Source organism: Ochlerotatus camptorhynchus, unplaced genomic scaffold (genome assembly GCF_037179485.1).
Source record: "Ochlerotatus camptorhynchus isolate MF236.1 unplaced genomic scaffold, CSIRO-AGI_Acam_v1.1 ptg000342l, whole genome shotgun sequence".
Classification (NCBI taxonomy): Eukaryota; Metazoa; Arthropoda; class Insecta; order Diptera; family Culicidae; genus Ochlerotatus; species Ochlerotatus camptorhynchus.
Genome location: NW_027040830.1, coordinates 676,929 through 694,033, shown reverse-complemented (window position 1 = coordinate 694,033; position 17,105 = coordinate 676,929). Strand labels below are relative to the sequence as shown.

General features: G+C 37.3%; 1 protein-coding gene across 2 annotated transcripts; it reads right to left on the bottom strand.

Annotated features, from left to right (window-relative positions):
- Nucleotides 1-1,773: 1,773 nt before the first annotated feature.
- Letm1 (Leucine zipper and EF-hand containing transmembrane protein 1) lies at nucleotides 1,774-16,631 on the bottom strand. 2 transcript variants are annotated; one of them, XM_065231108.1, is made up of 6 exons: nucleotides 16,160-16,631; nucleotides 6,186-7,855; nucleotides 2,916-3,161; nucleotides 2,744-2,848; nucleotides 2,418-2,672; nucleotides 1,774-2,240 (listed from the first exon to the last, which is right to left on the bottom strand). In XM_065231108.1, exons 1-6 carry the CDS (start codon nucleotides 16,224-16,226, stop codon nucleotides 2,040-2,042), a joined length of 2,544 nt encoding a protein of 847 aa, XP_065087180.1. In that variant the 5' UTR covers nucleotides 16,227-16,631; the 3' UTR covers nucleotides 1,774-2,039. The 2 variants fall into 2 exon arrangements, with proteins under 2 accessions (XP_065087180.1, XP_065087181.1); XM_065231109.1 differs by lacking the exon at nucleotides 16,160-16,631 and adding an exon at nucleotides 7,946-8,271.
- Nucleotides 16,632-17,105: the final 474 nt, after the last annotated feature.

Below are 17,105 nucleotides of genomic sequence, written 5' to 3'. Positions count from 1 at the left end.
ATGTCTAATAAACGCTGAATAATCAAAAATTTTATCGTATAAACTCTGTTACAACTCATATAAGTCGAATAAAAGCTTCTCGACATACCTTATACAACACCAGTAGTGCAATGTTTTGGTTGAATAAATTCTCCAGATTTGTGTGAACAAAGCCTGAACAGAAGTTATTATTAAAAATAGTACAAGTACTATTAAGCATGCAATTGAATAAAATGGCCAAGAAGTCGTTTCTTCAATAGACGATTGTTTGTTGGGTTAACATTGAGCTGTCCATAGTTGGGCGTTGTTGAACTTCTGGTACTTGCACAACATTTCATGTGAATACCAAAGTAACCATATAATCACAAAATAGCTTTAGGTGTGGGTTCAGAGTGGTACAATGTCACTGAGATATGGTTAGTTGGGTATTCAGATGAAACTATTACTTTAAAAAACTAATCCTGGTTGTATCTCTTTTTCGTTTTTTCGTTTGCATGTAACACTGTTTGATATTACTAACCGCACCGAGCCTTCATTCCGGGTGGTGAGCGAACCTGAAGAAGAAGAAGAAGACCATAAACCCTTCTCGGAACGAGTGTTTTGTTAGTGGACCTGGTCTGCGATTCAAGGTTGGACTCTGTGATGATAAGTATCACATAACAGGTAAAGTAGGCAGCACCATCTTTATCGAAATGTAAGTATTATTGACAATAATCATAACTAGATTATATTATTATTATTTAACTTTATTAGCTAGATTATATGCAAATTTATATGATAGGTACCTGGATCAACGTTGTTTAAACATGCGCATTCAATCGTGACGGCATCTATTTCTGCATTTTAAACCTACCCAACCCTTTTCCTTTCTACAATCCCTGAGCCGCTGGTTCACCACAAGTGTACCTCGCAGAACTTTTTTAACCCCCATGGGTAAAGATGCTGTGTTGCTCACTCCTCTCCCCTTCCCTGGTGTATTATGGATGGTGTGAATATTCACATCGGTGACATGGCCCCTGACCCCCTTGTACATCATAAAATGAAAATGAAAATGAAATTCAATAGCGATTGAAGACGAATGCAATCCTCAGCAATCCGCACCACGAAATACAGCTGCTTTAGATTATCGGTATACGCAAGCCTACAGCCATCTCCAAGTAGATGCAGTACGTCGTTAAAATACAAACAAACAGCCACGGACTAAAATTGCTATGAAAGCATATGGATATGAAACACCATTATTTTAGCCGCGACCACGTTGTAGAAGTACGACCACCTCTGACTCTTACACAGGTTGAAATCGCGCTCCTTTGCCCAAGTGCATAAATGCATCGCGTTTTCGATGTAATCTCAGACTAACGGATTGAGAGAGAGGAGATAAAAAAAAATGTTCGATATGGGATGTCAAATATCTATGTTGTAATAATTATTTAATTTTATTCACCTGGGATTATTCGGATTCTATAGAACATTCAATTGTGTTTTCGCTTTTTCACAGTGACTGTTTATTGTTTCTCAATGTTTTGAAAACGAGTTTGATGTAAAATGGGACAAGATGGATCACGAGACAAGATGCGTCAGCAAGTACATTTATTACTTTATTAGTTCGTCAAAATTATCCGGTTCAATGCTATCATAATGATGGTTTGCTTTTTAAACTAGCATTAGGACTACATTGATGTATATAAAAGAAAATTAGATGACGCATCTTACCCCGTGACCCATCTTACCCCACCTTACCCTATATCCGAAGGGACAATTCAACTGTGTAATAGAAACGACATCTGTATGCAATTATTATTATTATTATTTAGATTTTTATAAATTATCTGTACAATCACTTGATTGCTGGTAACACAGTAGAACACATACTACTCAGTTACTGTACTTTGGATTCTTATAATGTTTGCCAATATGCATTGACTGCTGTACATCTGCAACCAATGATGTGCCAAAATTGGTGCCTTAATCTAAAATCGTTCGTTTTAGGCAAATTTTGAATTTTACTTTCGTATCGACGGGGGTATAGAATCAACGCCGTTATTATTATCCTGAGAATATCATATTCTCTTATCCTGTGTAGGCTTCGGTAGATCCGACGATGCAGGTGGTGGAACAATGCTGGTTGGAATATTGGGAGTACCCGAAATGTGCGACTTTGAGTCTGCATCACTTGGTGTGGTAATACCAGAGACCATTTGATCATTTTTCCTTTCAGCCGCCTTTTGAAGAATATAAGCATCGAGAACTGATTCGTCCAGCTAGCAAAAGAAATTTTATTGTTGATTTTAATTGGTTTGATTGTAAGTGTCGTTCTAGATATTGAAACAATCGAAACAAATATACTCGAACAGGTTGTTACAGTGCAATTGATGGAATGTTGTATTTTAACAATTTTAGATCTTCAAACTAACAATTTGCTTTGCTTATGAACCAACCTTCTTTTCGCTTTCTGTTTTCAACTGGCTATCTGCCAAGGACAAATCAGTGGCTTTGTCCTGAATTTCTAACAGCTTTTCCTTTTCCTTGCTTTCCTGTTCCTTCTGTTTCTCCTTCGCTTCCAAGCTCTTACTGAGCGCTTTTTCGATTTTGTCTTCGGCTTCCAGAATTTCTTCTTTGTCTAGAAGATCAATCAGCTCATCCAGTTGCTTCGAATTTAATTGAACATTCTCTTGGCCAATTGTTTCGATCACCTATGTATGAAGAAGAATCATGCAGTTAGCACAGGATGATCGACGAAATTAATTAAATGTATAATGATTACCTTTAGAACGTCTTCCACCTTGATCTGACCATCATGATCATCATCGATTTTGCCGAGAATCTTCGCTATTTGATCCAGCCTAGAATCATCGGGAACTTGTTGGATCTAAAAGAGGGACATGTTTTGTTAGTGTTGTGAAATGGATCAGAAAATTCATCGACGGTAATCTTGCCTTTTTGATGGCCGACATCAGCTCATCGATTCGAACCAGTTCCTCAGTAGCAACACACACTGGAATTTCGACATCAGGTATACTTTTCTCAACGGCATTGACTTGTTCCTTCAACTGTTTTTCTTTCTGTTCCAAATCCGTTAGAACTGTATCCATCTTGTTGATCATAGAGTTGACCTTCTTGAATAGTAATTTGGCCGCTCGCGACTCTTTTACTTTGCTTTCTTCAGGCGCCGTCGTGACTACCTATTGGAGAAAGAAAAAAAAATATTGATTAGCAGTATATTAGCTTGGAGCATGTCCACGGCAACTGACGAATCAATCAGATGCGATCTTTTACTATTTCCATGAAACTTTGCATTACTTTTCGCTACTGGTAGGGGTAACAGGGGCATAGTGAACAGGTGGGTCATAATGAGCGGGATGCTCTCTAGTCCCAAACCTCTAATTGTTCGAAAAAAATAAAATAATTGGTAGTAGGTTCAATATCACCAGCTCCTTTCCCTAATATTTTTTTGCGGCTGGAGCTCGATCATTTCTCCTAGCATATTTTTCCCTGAAAGCTAATAAAAATATCTAGTGGAATACAGTTAGTCGAATTTTAAATAGCACTACTGAAAGAATACTGGCTAGGGTGGTTCAAAATATCGTTTTTGCTCTACCAAGCTCAATCGATTTCAAATCAGATCAGATAATTATCCCAAAATTTGAGCTCATTTGGATGCGAACTCAAAAGCATTTATAGATAAACTTTGTAAGGTCCTTTACACGCGAATCAAACAACATCATCAGATAGGGGCAACTATCACCTTTCCGAAAGTGTTATTGGTTCGCGTGGGCGTACTTTGGTTCACGTGTAAAGGGCCTTAGAAAGTTTGTTTACAAATGCTTTTGTGCCGTTATCAAATGTTATGCCTGATTTCACGTAAGTTCCTATAAAGAACATTCTTGAAGTCCTTCGTGAAGCACATATCTCCAATATATTGATAGCTCGATTTATAAACCAAGTTTCGGAAAATTAAATTAAATTAGGACAGTTTCCAGCTCAGCTTTCTACACAGAGGAGAGTAAATTGTTGGACCGTAAGGATTCTCTTCCAATTCTTCGTATCAATTATCTTTAAACTGTCCATCATTCTGACAAGAAGCCGCTTAAATATATTCGATTGAAATCTACAAGTTGTTGAGTTGAGTTGACATGGGTTAGAATGGTCCTGGATTGACATGAGTCAGAATGGCCCTGAAACCATACTCAGAGTTAGACAGGTCTTCCAGAAGTTCCGCCCAACATAATTTCTGAAAATATGGGAAAAAATCCATGAAATTATCTTTAGGATTTTATCGGAATTCTCTTCCAATTTCTTTTGGAAATCTTCTCGGATTTCCCCTTGAAACTCTTCTAAGAATTGCTAAAGAATTTCTTTTGACTTATCCTTAGAATTATTTCTTAGAATGCTTCTCAGAATTGTCTCCTGAAACTCCTTGAAACCCTCTTAAACAAATTCCTGTATTCTCAGAATTGGATATATATTCTCCTTAGGATTTGCTTGCAATTCTAGTCACAATCAAAATTTTCTTCAGAATATTGCCAATATTCAGTAGGTCTTTCCAATCCTCAGTATCTTGAAAATTTTCTAATATCTTCTAATCTTTTAAACTTAAATATTCCGTATTTCAATTACAATATTCAATCTCTCACTTTCCACATGTTAATCTTATGAACCATTCAGTTCGATTGTTTTGGTAGGTGATATACGGGAAATTTTTATTCTGTAACTTTGGAACTGTCCATAACCATGTGAATAACTATGTTAAAGAGAAGGATGGTAATGTTCAAGGTTGATACATCCTACTGAGAAATGTTAAAAATTCGAAAATTTGGTAAACTTGAAGAACTTCAAGGTAAACTATAAGTTTTCTAAATCTAAGGGTTTTAAAATATGATGAGGGGCTGGCCATAACTTCTTCCATTCCCTACTTGGAAAATCATCCAGTATCATGTAGTAATGTTTTGGTTATATTCGATTGTGTGGAATCACTGTATGTAATAAAGATTAATTCCTTGTTTATGATACACCGACGTGTTTGTTTACAAAAGCATTTACGCCCAAATCTCGAAGCTCTCCGGAAATAGCAGATTTTTAGCGATGAGCCAAATCTTAGATCCATAGGCCAACATTAGAGCCATTTCCCCTATCATATTTTTGTTTAATCTCTACACGCAAATCAAATGGCATGAACATCAAATGTAAGAGCGGATTTCCTACATCCTCTGTATACGTTTCATACAACAAATGTAATAACAGTTACTATTTTATAATTTAATGTACAGTATCGTACAAGCAAGTTTTTCCAGAATTAATATTTGCGTATATAAAAATACAATATAACAGCCGCAGTGCATTTGGTGAAACAAAGCTTAACTAAGGGAAGATGCATAAATGACTTAGCAATAAATGGCAGTAAATACAATTAGAATCAAATAAAAATTAGCGGAAAATTGGATCAAAAATGAGCAACACCTCATCAAAACGTGAGCGGTAATTGGGTACATGTGACTGAATTAAATTTTTTATGTTTATTTGCCATCCACATTTCTTTTCTATTTTTGTCGCATAGCGTATAGGTTATCCTAACGAATGATGATCAATGAGCGAAAATTGGTCTCACGCTTTAGAGGCTTGACGGAACACTAAACGCGAAATTGAAAACCCCTGTCCTAAAGTGTTCAACTTTGTTGCAATGTCATTTTCTGGTAGCAATAGAAACATTGCTAATTTTAGCATGTAGGTAAATGTGCACCTCCCCATACTCTAATCAGACGCCTGATTCTATTCCCGGCCCAGTCTAGGTATTGTCACCATATGTCTATGTAAATGATGACAACTTAGAGATCTTTAAATGACTAACTAGTGAACTGCTAACAAATCCACGGCTCCAGTTGAGATTTAATAGCCAATGAAAAATAATAATAGGGTAAATGTGGGACAAGACGGGTCACGGGACAAGATAGATCAGCTGGCCTACATTTATAAAATTATGTGTTTGTCAATATCAACAGGTTCAATGCAACCCCAATGATGGTTTGATTTTGTAGAGATGGTTGGGTATGTAATTGTAAATACCCGAATCCGACACCTGTATCCGATTATTAAAATTTTCAAGAACCCGTACCCGACCCGAACCCGAAATGTGTTGATGTTGACTAAGAACAATAAAAAATAAATCAAATAGATGACCCATCTTGCCCCACCTTACCCTATGTACTTACCTCCCGAAGTTCCTGGACATCCTCTTGGTAATCGGCAATTTCTTCCTTCAAATCCTTGATTTCTTCCTTCTCAACCAGTAGCGTCTTCTTGTCCTTACTGAGCGTACCCAGTGCATCACCCAGTGCCTCTAGATCTTTGCTGGAGATCTCTTCCGAAGCCAGAATCACTGGAGTATCCACGACAGGTTTGGCTCGTACTGCAGGCTCCGCGAGATGAATAACATCTTCATCAGTAACAGTCGGTGCCTTGTCAACCAATGTTTCAGCAATTTCCTTCTGCTTTTCTTTCTCTTCTTCACGTTCTTCTTTGATCTTCCGTTGCTCTTCTTTGATGACTTCGATTTTAGTCTTATTGTCAATCTTGCCTTCCCGTTCGCCAATGGCAGCTTTCGTTACGGTAGCAACGGAATGGGGAAGAACTGAAATGGTTGCTTTCAGTTTGTCGCTGGTGGTGACATTTTCCGGCAACATCAGCGCACGCGACAGTAGTAACAGGGAGGGTGGAACTTTTTCGTTCAAACTAAGATTGATCCACTCGCGAAGCTGTGTTTGAAGTCGTTCTTCTGTTGTACCGTAGGCTCGCATACCACGAGCACGACAAGCTGCTTGCAGCTCCGACAGGTTCAATGTTTCTATGCCTTCTTTTTGAATGGTTCGATCATCGGCAGCTAAACTACGCAATTTCATTCGTAACTGGAAGCGAAGCAAATTCGAGGTACCAATTGGAGACATTTCCAGCACCCGACAGAGTGCCTGCAGTTGCGGTCTCGACAAAGAGTCAAGCGTGATTTCATCCTCAAACAGTTTGGAATATTTGATGATGTCCTCGTTGGTTACCGTAAAGTCAGCGGAATCCCGAACCTTGCCGAAAAACTCGCTAAAATCTTTTGCCGCTTGTGACCGATGCTCAGTGCTCTGCACAGCCATGTCGTCCAAAGTCTTTTGCAAGAATTTTGCCATTTCCAGTTTGACCTTAAGGTTTTGTTTGATTTTATCTTCCCGTTCGGTGGCCGTCTGAAACGTTGATGGAAGCATTCCTGGGAAAAGCTTAATAGCCACTGGGAGTAACAGCTCCATAAAGGGCACGATAATAAATACGGAAAATGGCAATAACCGGAACAAATCCGAAGTTGTCCGCACTAACAGCCGATGTTCTCGTCGGGTCAGTGTAGTTCCGTTAAGTACACGCCATAAGAGCCTACGACACACGTTTATATCGATGAATAATAACCGAAAACCATGGTAGTAGTGTAAAACTTCTGCCCATATCCGCTGTTTGAGAGTCTTTTTGATGGGTGCAGTGGATACAACTTGGTTTTGTGCAGATGGCGTCGCAGGAGTAGCACTAGCTGCTGCTGCTGTTTGTGAAGAACTAGCTGCGACGGTTTCGCTTAGCTGTTCTTGTTCCTTTTGATTCTGCTTGATTTTTTGTACTGTGACTTCAACTTTGGACGACGGCTGGTCATAGTACACCACACTCGTCGATATACATCTAATAGCACCATTATTACTAAAACTATAGCCTAGTGCATCCAGTAAGGTGGTGTTTGTCGGCGAAACCGCTAACACAGCAACACTCCTACTACTGCTCGTTGGAATCGTACCATAGCATTGCTGATACAATCCTGTTCGATTTGTACGGTAGCTCACGAAACGATGTCGCACATTCGCTGAAAATAAAAAATAGATTTATTATTGAGATGCGTCATTTGGCTTTTCTCCTCAGTGCATGTAACTGAGAAATTATTTTCAAATTTTACCAAGACTTCCCGGGGCTGCAAAGTGACCCAAAACAATCAAAACCTTCATCTTCGGATTCACAGCTCGCAACGTGCCACCCCCGAGAGTTCGAATCAGTTCGTTGGTCTAGAAGGCGAACAACAAGAGCATGTGTGCGAGCTCAAAATTGCTTTACGTAAGGTAAGCTGCAACGGGACCAGACTCTCCGGCGCCAAAAGCTTCACCTCAGTGCTGGCAAAGTCGAAACCAAAATCAAACCGGAATTTTTGCTTTGCACATTGGTTATCCAGTAGATGATTAAAAGTTGTGCAGTGAGAGTTCCTGCTTCGAAATGATAAAGAGCTAACCATACAGGTGAGATTTCCCGACGATACTGAACAAAGACTCGCGAAAGATTCTCCCAGTGGGAAAAGGGAAAGAAAAAAATAATCATCAATAACAACACTGATGGTTAAAGTGATGATAGGACACACACAGCGACGCTAAAGGAAATCAGCAATACTATGAGAACTGTCAGCTGGTTGTGTTCCTACATGTAGCAGTAATACAATCATAGAAGTTGTTTTTGCAAGAAAAAATATCTGCTTTCCATAATCATTTGCGTAGTACGTTTTTTAAGCCATTTCTGTACATGGTTCAATCTATTTAAAAAAAAAATAATTTGATTGATTGTCATATTATGTATAGTCAGATAAATATACCTCTTTCGGTTAGAGTATACAAAAACTACAGGTAACTCTGCACAGATCGATATTGGAAAGAAGAGCATCTAGTTATAGAACATCAAACCATTGGAAATTTGAAAAAAAAAATAATTGGTGCCGAGGGTAATAAATAGGGGAAATGACGGCTTCGGCATGACAGACTATTTTCGGCAACCCAAATTGAAACACTATTTTCACTGGATTTGCTTACGAAAACACTTCGCTGAATGCATGCAAACGATTCTTTATGCTTTCAGCTTCAATTTGACTATATTTTTACCACTGAGAAAAAGCAATCTAGCAGGGTTTTCTTGAAATGAAACACACGCACTACAAATTGTAGCTGATTTCGAGTTGCCGATAATAGAACAGCAGATTTACATGCAGTTCAAATGGAACGGTTGCCGAAGAAAAACTGGTTGCCGACAATACTCGCTCTCACTAAAGAAGATTGGAGCTTTGTAAAAGCGTTTCAAAACAGTTTTTGACAATTCTTTCGACTGAAATTGTTAGAGCAGCTGGCAGCAAAAGATTGTAAACAAACCAATACTGCATATGTGTGCGTTCCATAGAGAAAAAGGCTATAGAAAGAAGGTCGCTGCTTAGGTTGCCGAGAATACGTTAATTCCCCTATGTTTCTGTTTGCGCTTCCAAGGTTTGGAAAAATGTTCAAATATCCATATATTATATTTGTCGATTCAATCTGGGAAACAAATCTCAAGTGCAATCTGCTTGCAAAATAGTTCTGAGGAAGTTTAGATTTCATGTAAAGTCTGACATAGTTTTGAGTAAAATTTTAAGAAAACTTTGAATTGCATTCAAAGTAAATTTTAATGAAAACTCATAGGAATTTCTGAGGAGCAGAACTCCTGTGAATTTCACAGGAAAATTTCAAGGGTATTCTGAGGATAATTTCATTTCAGTCCTTGAATATTTTTTTTGCGAATACTTTGGGGGGTAAGAGAGATTCTAAAATAAGGATTACAATTAAATCTGAGAATAACTCCAGGAGATCGTCAAAGGAATTCGAAAAAAGAATTCCACGAAAGTTTGCCAAGCAAATTATGAGAAATTTGTGAGGATAAATGCAAATGAATTCTTAGAAGACTTTCAAAGTCAGTAGAATTCCAAAGGAAGAAGTGAGATTCAAAAGCGAATCTGAATTAAATTCAATTAAAATTCTGAGAATTTTTCCTTCCTTACTGAGGATAATTTCAAGGTAATTCCCAGGAAAATTCAAAGAAAATTTAATTCGAAGGATAGTTCCAACGAAATGTTGTGGAATATTTCAATAGAATTGCGAGAAGTATTCTAAGTGTATTCTGCGAATATTTTTTAAAGAATTCATAGAAGCGTATGCATAGTGAATTTCTAGAATAATTTCATGAGAGTTTCGGGAGAATACAAAGCGAATGCTGAGGAGAACTCCAAGTGAATTTTCATGAGATATCTCCGTTGAATATGGAATGGACTATTCTGAGGTCTTCAGAACTGCCTTGAAGTTCTTTTGTAGATTGAGAAATTAACTTGATGCTAACAATACCTCTCGTCAAATGTTTAAAATTCCTTGAACTTTTTTGTACTTCCTAAAGTTTCCTTAATTTTCCTAACGATCATGGGTCTTCTCTAAATTTTAACAATTCGCTGAAGTTCTCGAAACTTCTTTAAAATTTATATAATTTATCTAATATTAACGAAACTGCTCTGAGGTTCTCTGTTCTTTCTTGAAGTTCTCGAAACTTCTCTAATGTTTTTGCAGTTCTCATGAAGCTTGTACTGTCCTGAATTTAATTAAACTGTCCTAAAAATGTTCAAGCTTCCGTGAAATTCTGACTTTATGTGAAGGTCTCTATAAGTTTCTTACCATCTTAGAATTTTACTGAAAATCTGGAAACTTCGTAAAATTTCCCGAATAATAAAAATGAACTTCTACTGAAATTCCCCCTTTTTTTTGCAGCTTACTAAACTTCTTTGAAATGCTCCCGCATTTTGCTAATGTTCATGAAAGCTACTGAAGTTATCGGATCTTCCCTTAAGTTCCATAGACTACTATGAAGTTTTCGAAATGTTTCTGCAGTTCTGTGAAATTTTCGAAGCTCCCGCAATTTACTTGGAATCGAAACGAAAAAATTAATATAATTCTATGATTTTCACTGAAGTTCCCAAGATTTTTCTGAAGTTAATAGAACTGCCCTTAAATTATCAACCACCATAACTTCTTCAATAGTATACACGCAGAAAATGGATTTTTGTTTCAGGGCCTAATGTATTTTGTTATTGATTTAAGTATATTGTATCACTATTTCAACAAAACATATTTTTAAATCAACAAAATGGTTTTTAGAATCAACAAACAGATTATTGACTCTACAACCGGTTTGTTGATTCGAAAATATGTTACTTTGTATTAACCGAATCCTGATATTATTAAAGCAACCCAAAATATTTTTGAATTTCTCAGTATTTTTATAAGAACCCGCACTTTTACTGAAACTTATTGAATTGTCGTGAATTTTTCGCACTTTTCCTTAAGTTTTATAAACTTTATAAACGCTCACGAAACTTTGCCTTAAATTACCCATTTTCCTTGAACTTATCTGGACATCCCAAAAAAAAATACTTACATGTAGTTCTCTAAATTTTTGTAATGATCCGGCAAATTTTCTGAAATATATTTATGTTCATAATTCCCTGACGCTTCTGAAGCCTACCTTGAGGATTGCTAAACTGCAACCAGGTCCCAGGGCTTGTCTATATCTTTAAATTTTGAAAGTTGCACACTAGTGATGCCAGTTATGATGTAGCGGACCAAAAGCTTGTTGGAATTTAACTAATAGCCAAAAATAAATAATTATGTACTTTAGAGTTATGATTTTAACTATGAATTGTTTTTCTAAATAATTAAGTATAATGGGTGCCAATATTAAAAAAAAAAAATATTTGGTTCAAAACTTTTGGAATGCGATATCACACGGGTATTACCTTTGAATTTGACTTGATCGAGTGGCGATTTTCTTTTCTTTAGATCAAAACGATGAAGTTTTGAAGAAGACAACGATGTAAACCATTAACGCTGGATCAACCTATAGTCATGCTAGAGGGATAGAACATCATTTTATTTTCATAAAAACAGAACCAGATTATCAGCAAAGCCCTTTGGGATATGGGAACTCGGAGAAGAAGAAAATTGGAAGACCATGATCCACTCACGTTCTGGGACAATCATCACGAAGAGCGTCCACAAGAGAGTAGTATGTGGCCACATTGCCCCCGAATGGCTGGGTGGATATACGATAAGAAAACAAGATAAGAATATCAAGGCTCAACTACTACGGGCACATCCTTAGGAGCGATCCAGGCGAAATTTTGAAAACGGTATACCAGTACAGAATACCAGAACCCAAGAAAATTGGAAGACCGGCATATACCTGGAAAACCTGTATTCGACAGAACGCGGAGAGGAACAAAATTCCCATTGAAGTATGGCAGGATATAGCACGAGAAAGGAGCAAGTGCAAACAAACCACTAAAAACCTATATAGTAGCATGGTGGAGTCGGAATTTGAGAATAGCAGCGACTCTGACTGGGATAGTGAAACAGAAGAACTAGTTCCTTCAGGCTTCTCCGGATTCAGTGATGAGGACCCCATCATGAGAGGAACCGATTCTGGAGAATAAGTCGGTTCGAGCAACGACAATAACAACCCACAATCAAGTTAACCGATGATTTAGCAACACAAGTAACCTTAGAATTTAATAAGTAAGTTCACATAATCATTATACTAACATGCTACCTCATTTAACCTATTCAAATCAAAACCATTGGTTGCCTCTTCTGGCGTTCGAGTAGCGGATCTATTGGACAGAGCAGGTGCAGACAACTGAGCCCCTAAACGGCTGCAACCTGTGATCTGCAAAAAATATATAATAATTCCCTAACGCTTCTGAAGTTTTCGGATCAATCATGGAATTCTCGGAATATCTCATAATTCCATGGAACTCCTTGTAAGTCGCTGCAAATTTCCTTAAGTTAGTGGAATTGTTCTGGAGTTATCCGAATGTCTTCGGAGTACTCGTAAAATCGCTGAAATATCATGAAACTATCTAAAAATATCTAAATTTCTTAAGTTTTCTGAGACTTCTTGGAGATATCGTTTAAGTTCATGGAATTTCCATGATATAGGAATATCCTTAAAATACTCTCACATTTTCCGGATGTTCATATAATTTTTATTCTGTTCCAGAATTTGTTTCCTGAGTTTCTCAAAACTTCTTCAGGCTTCTGCAATTTCCTTGAAATAAATAATTGAAATTATATTTGAACTGCCCTTTGATTCACTGATCTGTCTTGATATTCTCTGAGCTTCTCTACTTCTTCTTTCCTTTATTTAACGTTGGTCTCTGTTCCGCAATCTAAAGCCAATCACCGACGGACATCGATTGCCATCCATTGACGGCAATCGAATGTGCAAGGAAGGCAGCTTCCACACCTGCGTAGGATATCGCACTCATTCAACACACTGGGCCGGTACCAACGAATTTACATCGCTTTCCGAAGGAAGACGTGACCAGAGATTTTTATGCCTCAGAAAAATCATCCCACCGACCTCGGATTTAACCCAGTCACGGTTACCACTACATCACCGGCGCCGGCTCTGAGCTTCTCTGAAGCTAGGTCTGGCGAAGACGTAATGATTTTCGAACCAATTTGATCTGTCAAAATCGAACCAGTTTTTACTGTTATTTTAAGAAGGAAACAGATAGGAGGTATTTAAATCTGAGTGAAAAGAACATTGTTATGTTTTTTTTCCTGAAATAACTTTATGATGATACGACAAATACGCATTTTCAGAGTTTTTTGCTATTATTTAGTTCATATCAATTATCTAATCAAAAGAAACTAAATTATCAACTGGAAAAATCTTAAATCATCATAGATTTGCTATTGAACAGTATTTTTTTTTATTTTCTTCTTCTGCATATTTTTCAAACGATATGAAATGAATTAATTGATCAGCTTAAATTGAATATCATCGCAAATCGAATTTGAAAAGTATCCTGGACATTAACATTATCATCTTTCACAAGTTAGATATAAGCTGAGCAATTTTTGTTCAGCGCAAGGATATATTGATACAGTTGGAGGCTTATAAAAGCACTTTCCTGTTGCCTTGAAATGCTGAGTAATGCGAACTTAGCGAAACCCGAGGCGAAACCAGTCTTTGAATAAGCTTCCTTTTACCGGTGCGCTTGCAGTGTAGCTTCAAAACTTCGCGTAGCATTGCATTTCAACTGTTTACAAAAAACCGAAAAACCGAACAACTAGGTACTGTCGTTACAAGGTGTCATGCGCTGATTTGCTGTGTTTACCAACTTGACATCGAGGGATGAATACAATGTGTCTTCGCCAGACCTAACTCTGAAGCCCTCAATTATATTGAGTATCTCTGTTCTGCTCTAAAATAAATGGACTTCTCATAAACACATGTAAACTTCTCTGAAATGCTCTGGAATTTCCTAACATATTTGTGAAGTGTTAATAAATTCTCTCAAGTTATCTGTACCTTCCTGAAATTCTCCAAACATCTTAAGGGTTCTGGATTATTTTTTTCAGCACATCATGGAACTATATTTTTCTAAACTCACGCTTATAGATCTTTAAACTGCTCCAATAGTTTGAAATAAATGTACGGGAACTGCCCTTAATCTCTGAAATTACACAAATATCTGTATCTCTTGTGACTCTCACTTTTAATTTTAAAATAATCCATCATTGGGGCTACATGGAATCAGTTGATATTGACGAATAAATAAATAAATAAATATATCTAGTTTTTCCAAAAGGTCAAAAAGGCGAAATAACGTGCTTATGGTTACTTGGGAAATTTACGTCAACGTGTCGTAAGTTTCTCATATTTTTAATATGTTAACATACCTTATGTTCCCGCAGTTAGTTCATGAAACTTCACTGAGATAAATTCAAGCATAGTAACTAAATTCAAGAACATAGGGACTGATAACAAGAAAACGTGACTTTAGTCACTTGGCCTTAAAAAAGGAGGCTTTTAGTGACTGACTTGAAAAAAGTTACCAGTCTAGTAATTGTGTGGATATAGCAATAAATTTCAGGCTTTCAGCTCAATTTTAAATCTTGGGAATCTTTAAAATAGGGGAAATGACGGCTTCGGCAATGGGTAAATGTGCAGTGTTAATTTTTTTTTCTTAATACGGTGCTCTGAAATATGATATGCACCTACATGCTATTTATCTTTATTGCACATTCAAAGCTACTTATTATTTCCAACACTAAAATTGTTAATTTATTTTATTTTATTATTTATTGAAAGACATTTTTTCATAATAAAATGCATAGGTGATCATTTCATCCACCAGCCGCCACTACCATCACAACGTATAGCGCAACACAACAATCAGCTGTTTCACTTTCGAGGAAAGGAAACAACCAAGAAGATCACTCATCGTCATCACCATACTGCAAGATCAGCGCGGCATCACAAATACCACCACTAACAGTTAAGACCTAGTTTCAGGCCAACCATATGCCGAGGCTGCTGACGCGGATCACGTTTTAAATTTAGCGCTTTTCCGCTAACGACCATTCACACAACAACTGTGTCACAACTTGTCCTCTCGATTTTCTTCACTACCGAAAGGAATATCGGCCAATGAGAACTGGGAGAGAGGAAAATCCCAAAATCCAAATCCCAATTTAGTACCAATTTGATGAATCCACATACAATGTTCAAAGGGTCATCAATAGCAGCCAACTGGTTTATTGTTGCTACACGTGAGTGTCGCGTGTCCGCTAAAAACCATAAACAAAATCAGTTTTTCATGACCTTGAACGAATTGATCTTATACTATCAGTAGCCGGAGATAAGAGTGACATAAAAAATCAAACTTAAAACGCATTAGGATCTCTGAAAAATGGTTACTATATCGTAACTTAATAATCATGAGTTCCGCGATATATTAAAACTATTTATCTTGGTTAAAATTTGAGAAATTGAACACTGTACATTATTCTGTCTGGCAAAAAAGATAAACACCCACCAATCGTATGATTTCCAAAGTCACGCGTATTTCGTTTTAAAAAACTGGCTTCTACCTTTTGCTCTTACTCATCTTTCGCTCATTATTTATCGTCTTTCTAGGTAGGAGCGTATGTATAACGAAGAAAAGAAGGAAAAAACCTACAGCAAATACAGCAACAAACAACGCGAACCACGAACCAATATACATGCAAACCTTGGCTTTCAATTTCAATACACACGCTAAATTACATCAGCATTGCAAAAATCTAACCCCGGTGCAGCTTTACACTAACAGAGTTTAACCAGACGGCCAAAAGAAACTGTCTTCTGGTGATATCATATACTAATTTAAATCCTTCCTATGTAGTTAATATTACGTAAATGAGACTGATATTATAGGAAGGCACCCTTTTCTAATGATCTGTTTAACTCTTAAACACTATCTAAATAAAACAATATTCAAACTAACACTTACAATCAACACATCGATAGTGCTGGCCCAAACCAAGCACCACCTTCGGAACTCGAAGAAATGCACTCATCTCGGATCTGCAGCAGTTTCGGGATTTCCCACCGCCCTATTTTCATTCAATCACAGCACTACGGTGACCTTTGTGCTCTGGGCTGTGGATGTTGATGAAAATCGAATACTTTTTCCTGGCACTTGCACTTGGCTAGCTCCACGTCCGCACCGCACTCCGACTTCACGGTAAATATATTAGAGGACTTTCAGCGCTCAGAGATAAATGCCACTACGAAACCGACGATTTGCTTTGGTTTTTTCTTTGTACAATTAGTTAGCGCTTAGTTTTCGTTATTTTCGACTATCTGTTTTACGGTATGATTTTTTCAAATACAAGGAAAATATTACATTTCCATAAACTCTTCGAGTTAACCGATACGCACCACGATTGCCGAAAGAAGTAAATTATTATGCGCTACACTGTTTGATGTATTTTTGACTGCGACTCGAGAAAAATCATTCGATGCGAAACGGAATCCAAAAGAGACACAGACAAGGCGATGACAGATGACAACAGGCCCGTAGAAAAAATAATGCGGCCAGCAACGCACTGACAAAAATGCGTTAGATCTATCCAGCTTTCCATCATGCTTGGTAATTGGCGTTGACGAGAGCTCTGTAACTCTTTACTCATATGGAGAAATCTCATATCAGTGCCAACATTTCAAAGGGGCGTAATTGCATTTGTAAACAATGGCTTTAGTCGTCGATTTCTCGCGAATGAAAGCTCACTTATGAACATAAATGACACCAGAACGCAGAGGAATGTTTACTGTATCAGCTAGCATTTGTAATTTAGAGGGGTGGGTTTTCGTTTGCGAGAAATCGACGTCTAAAGCCATTGTTTACAAAAGCAATTACGCCCCTTTGAAATGTTGGCACTGATATGTAACTGTCA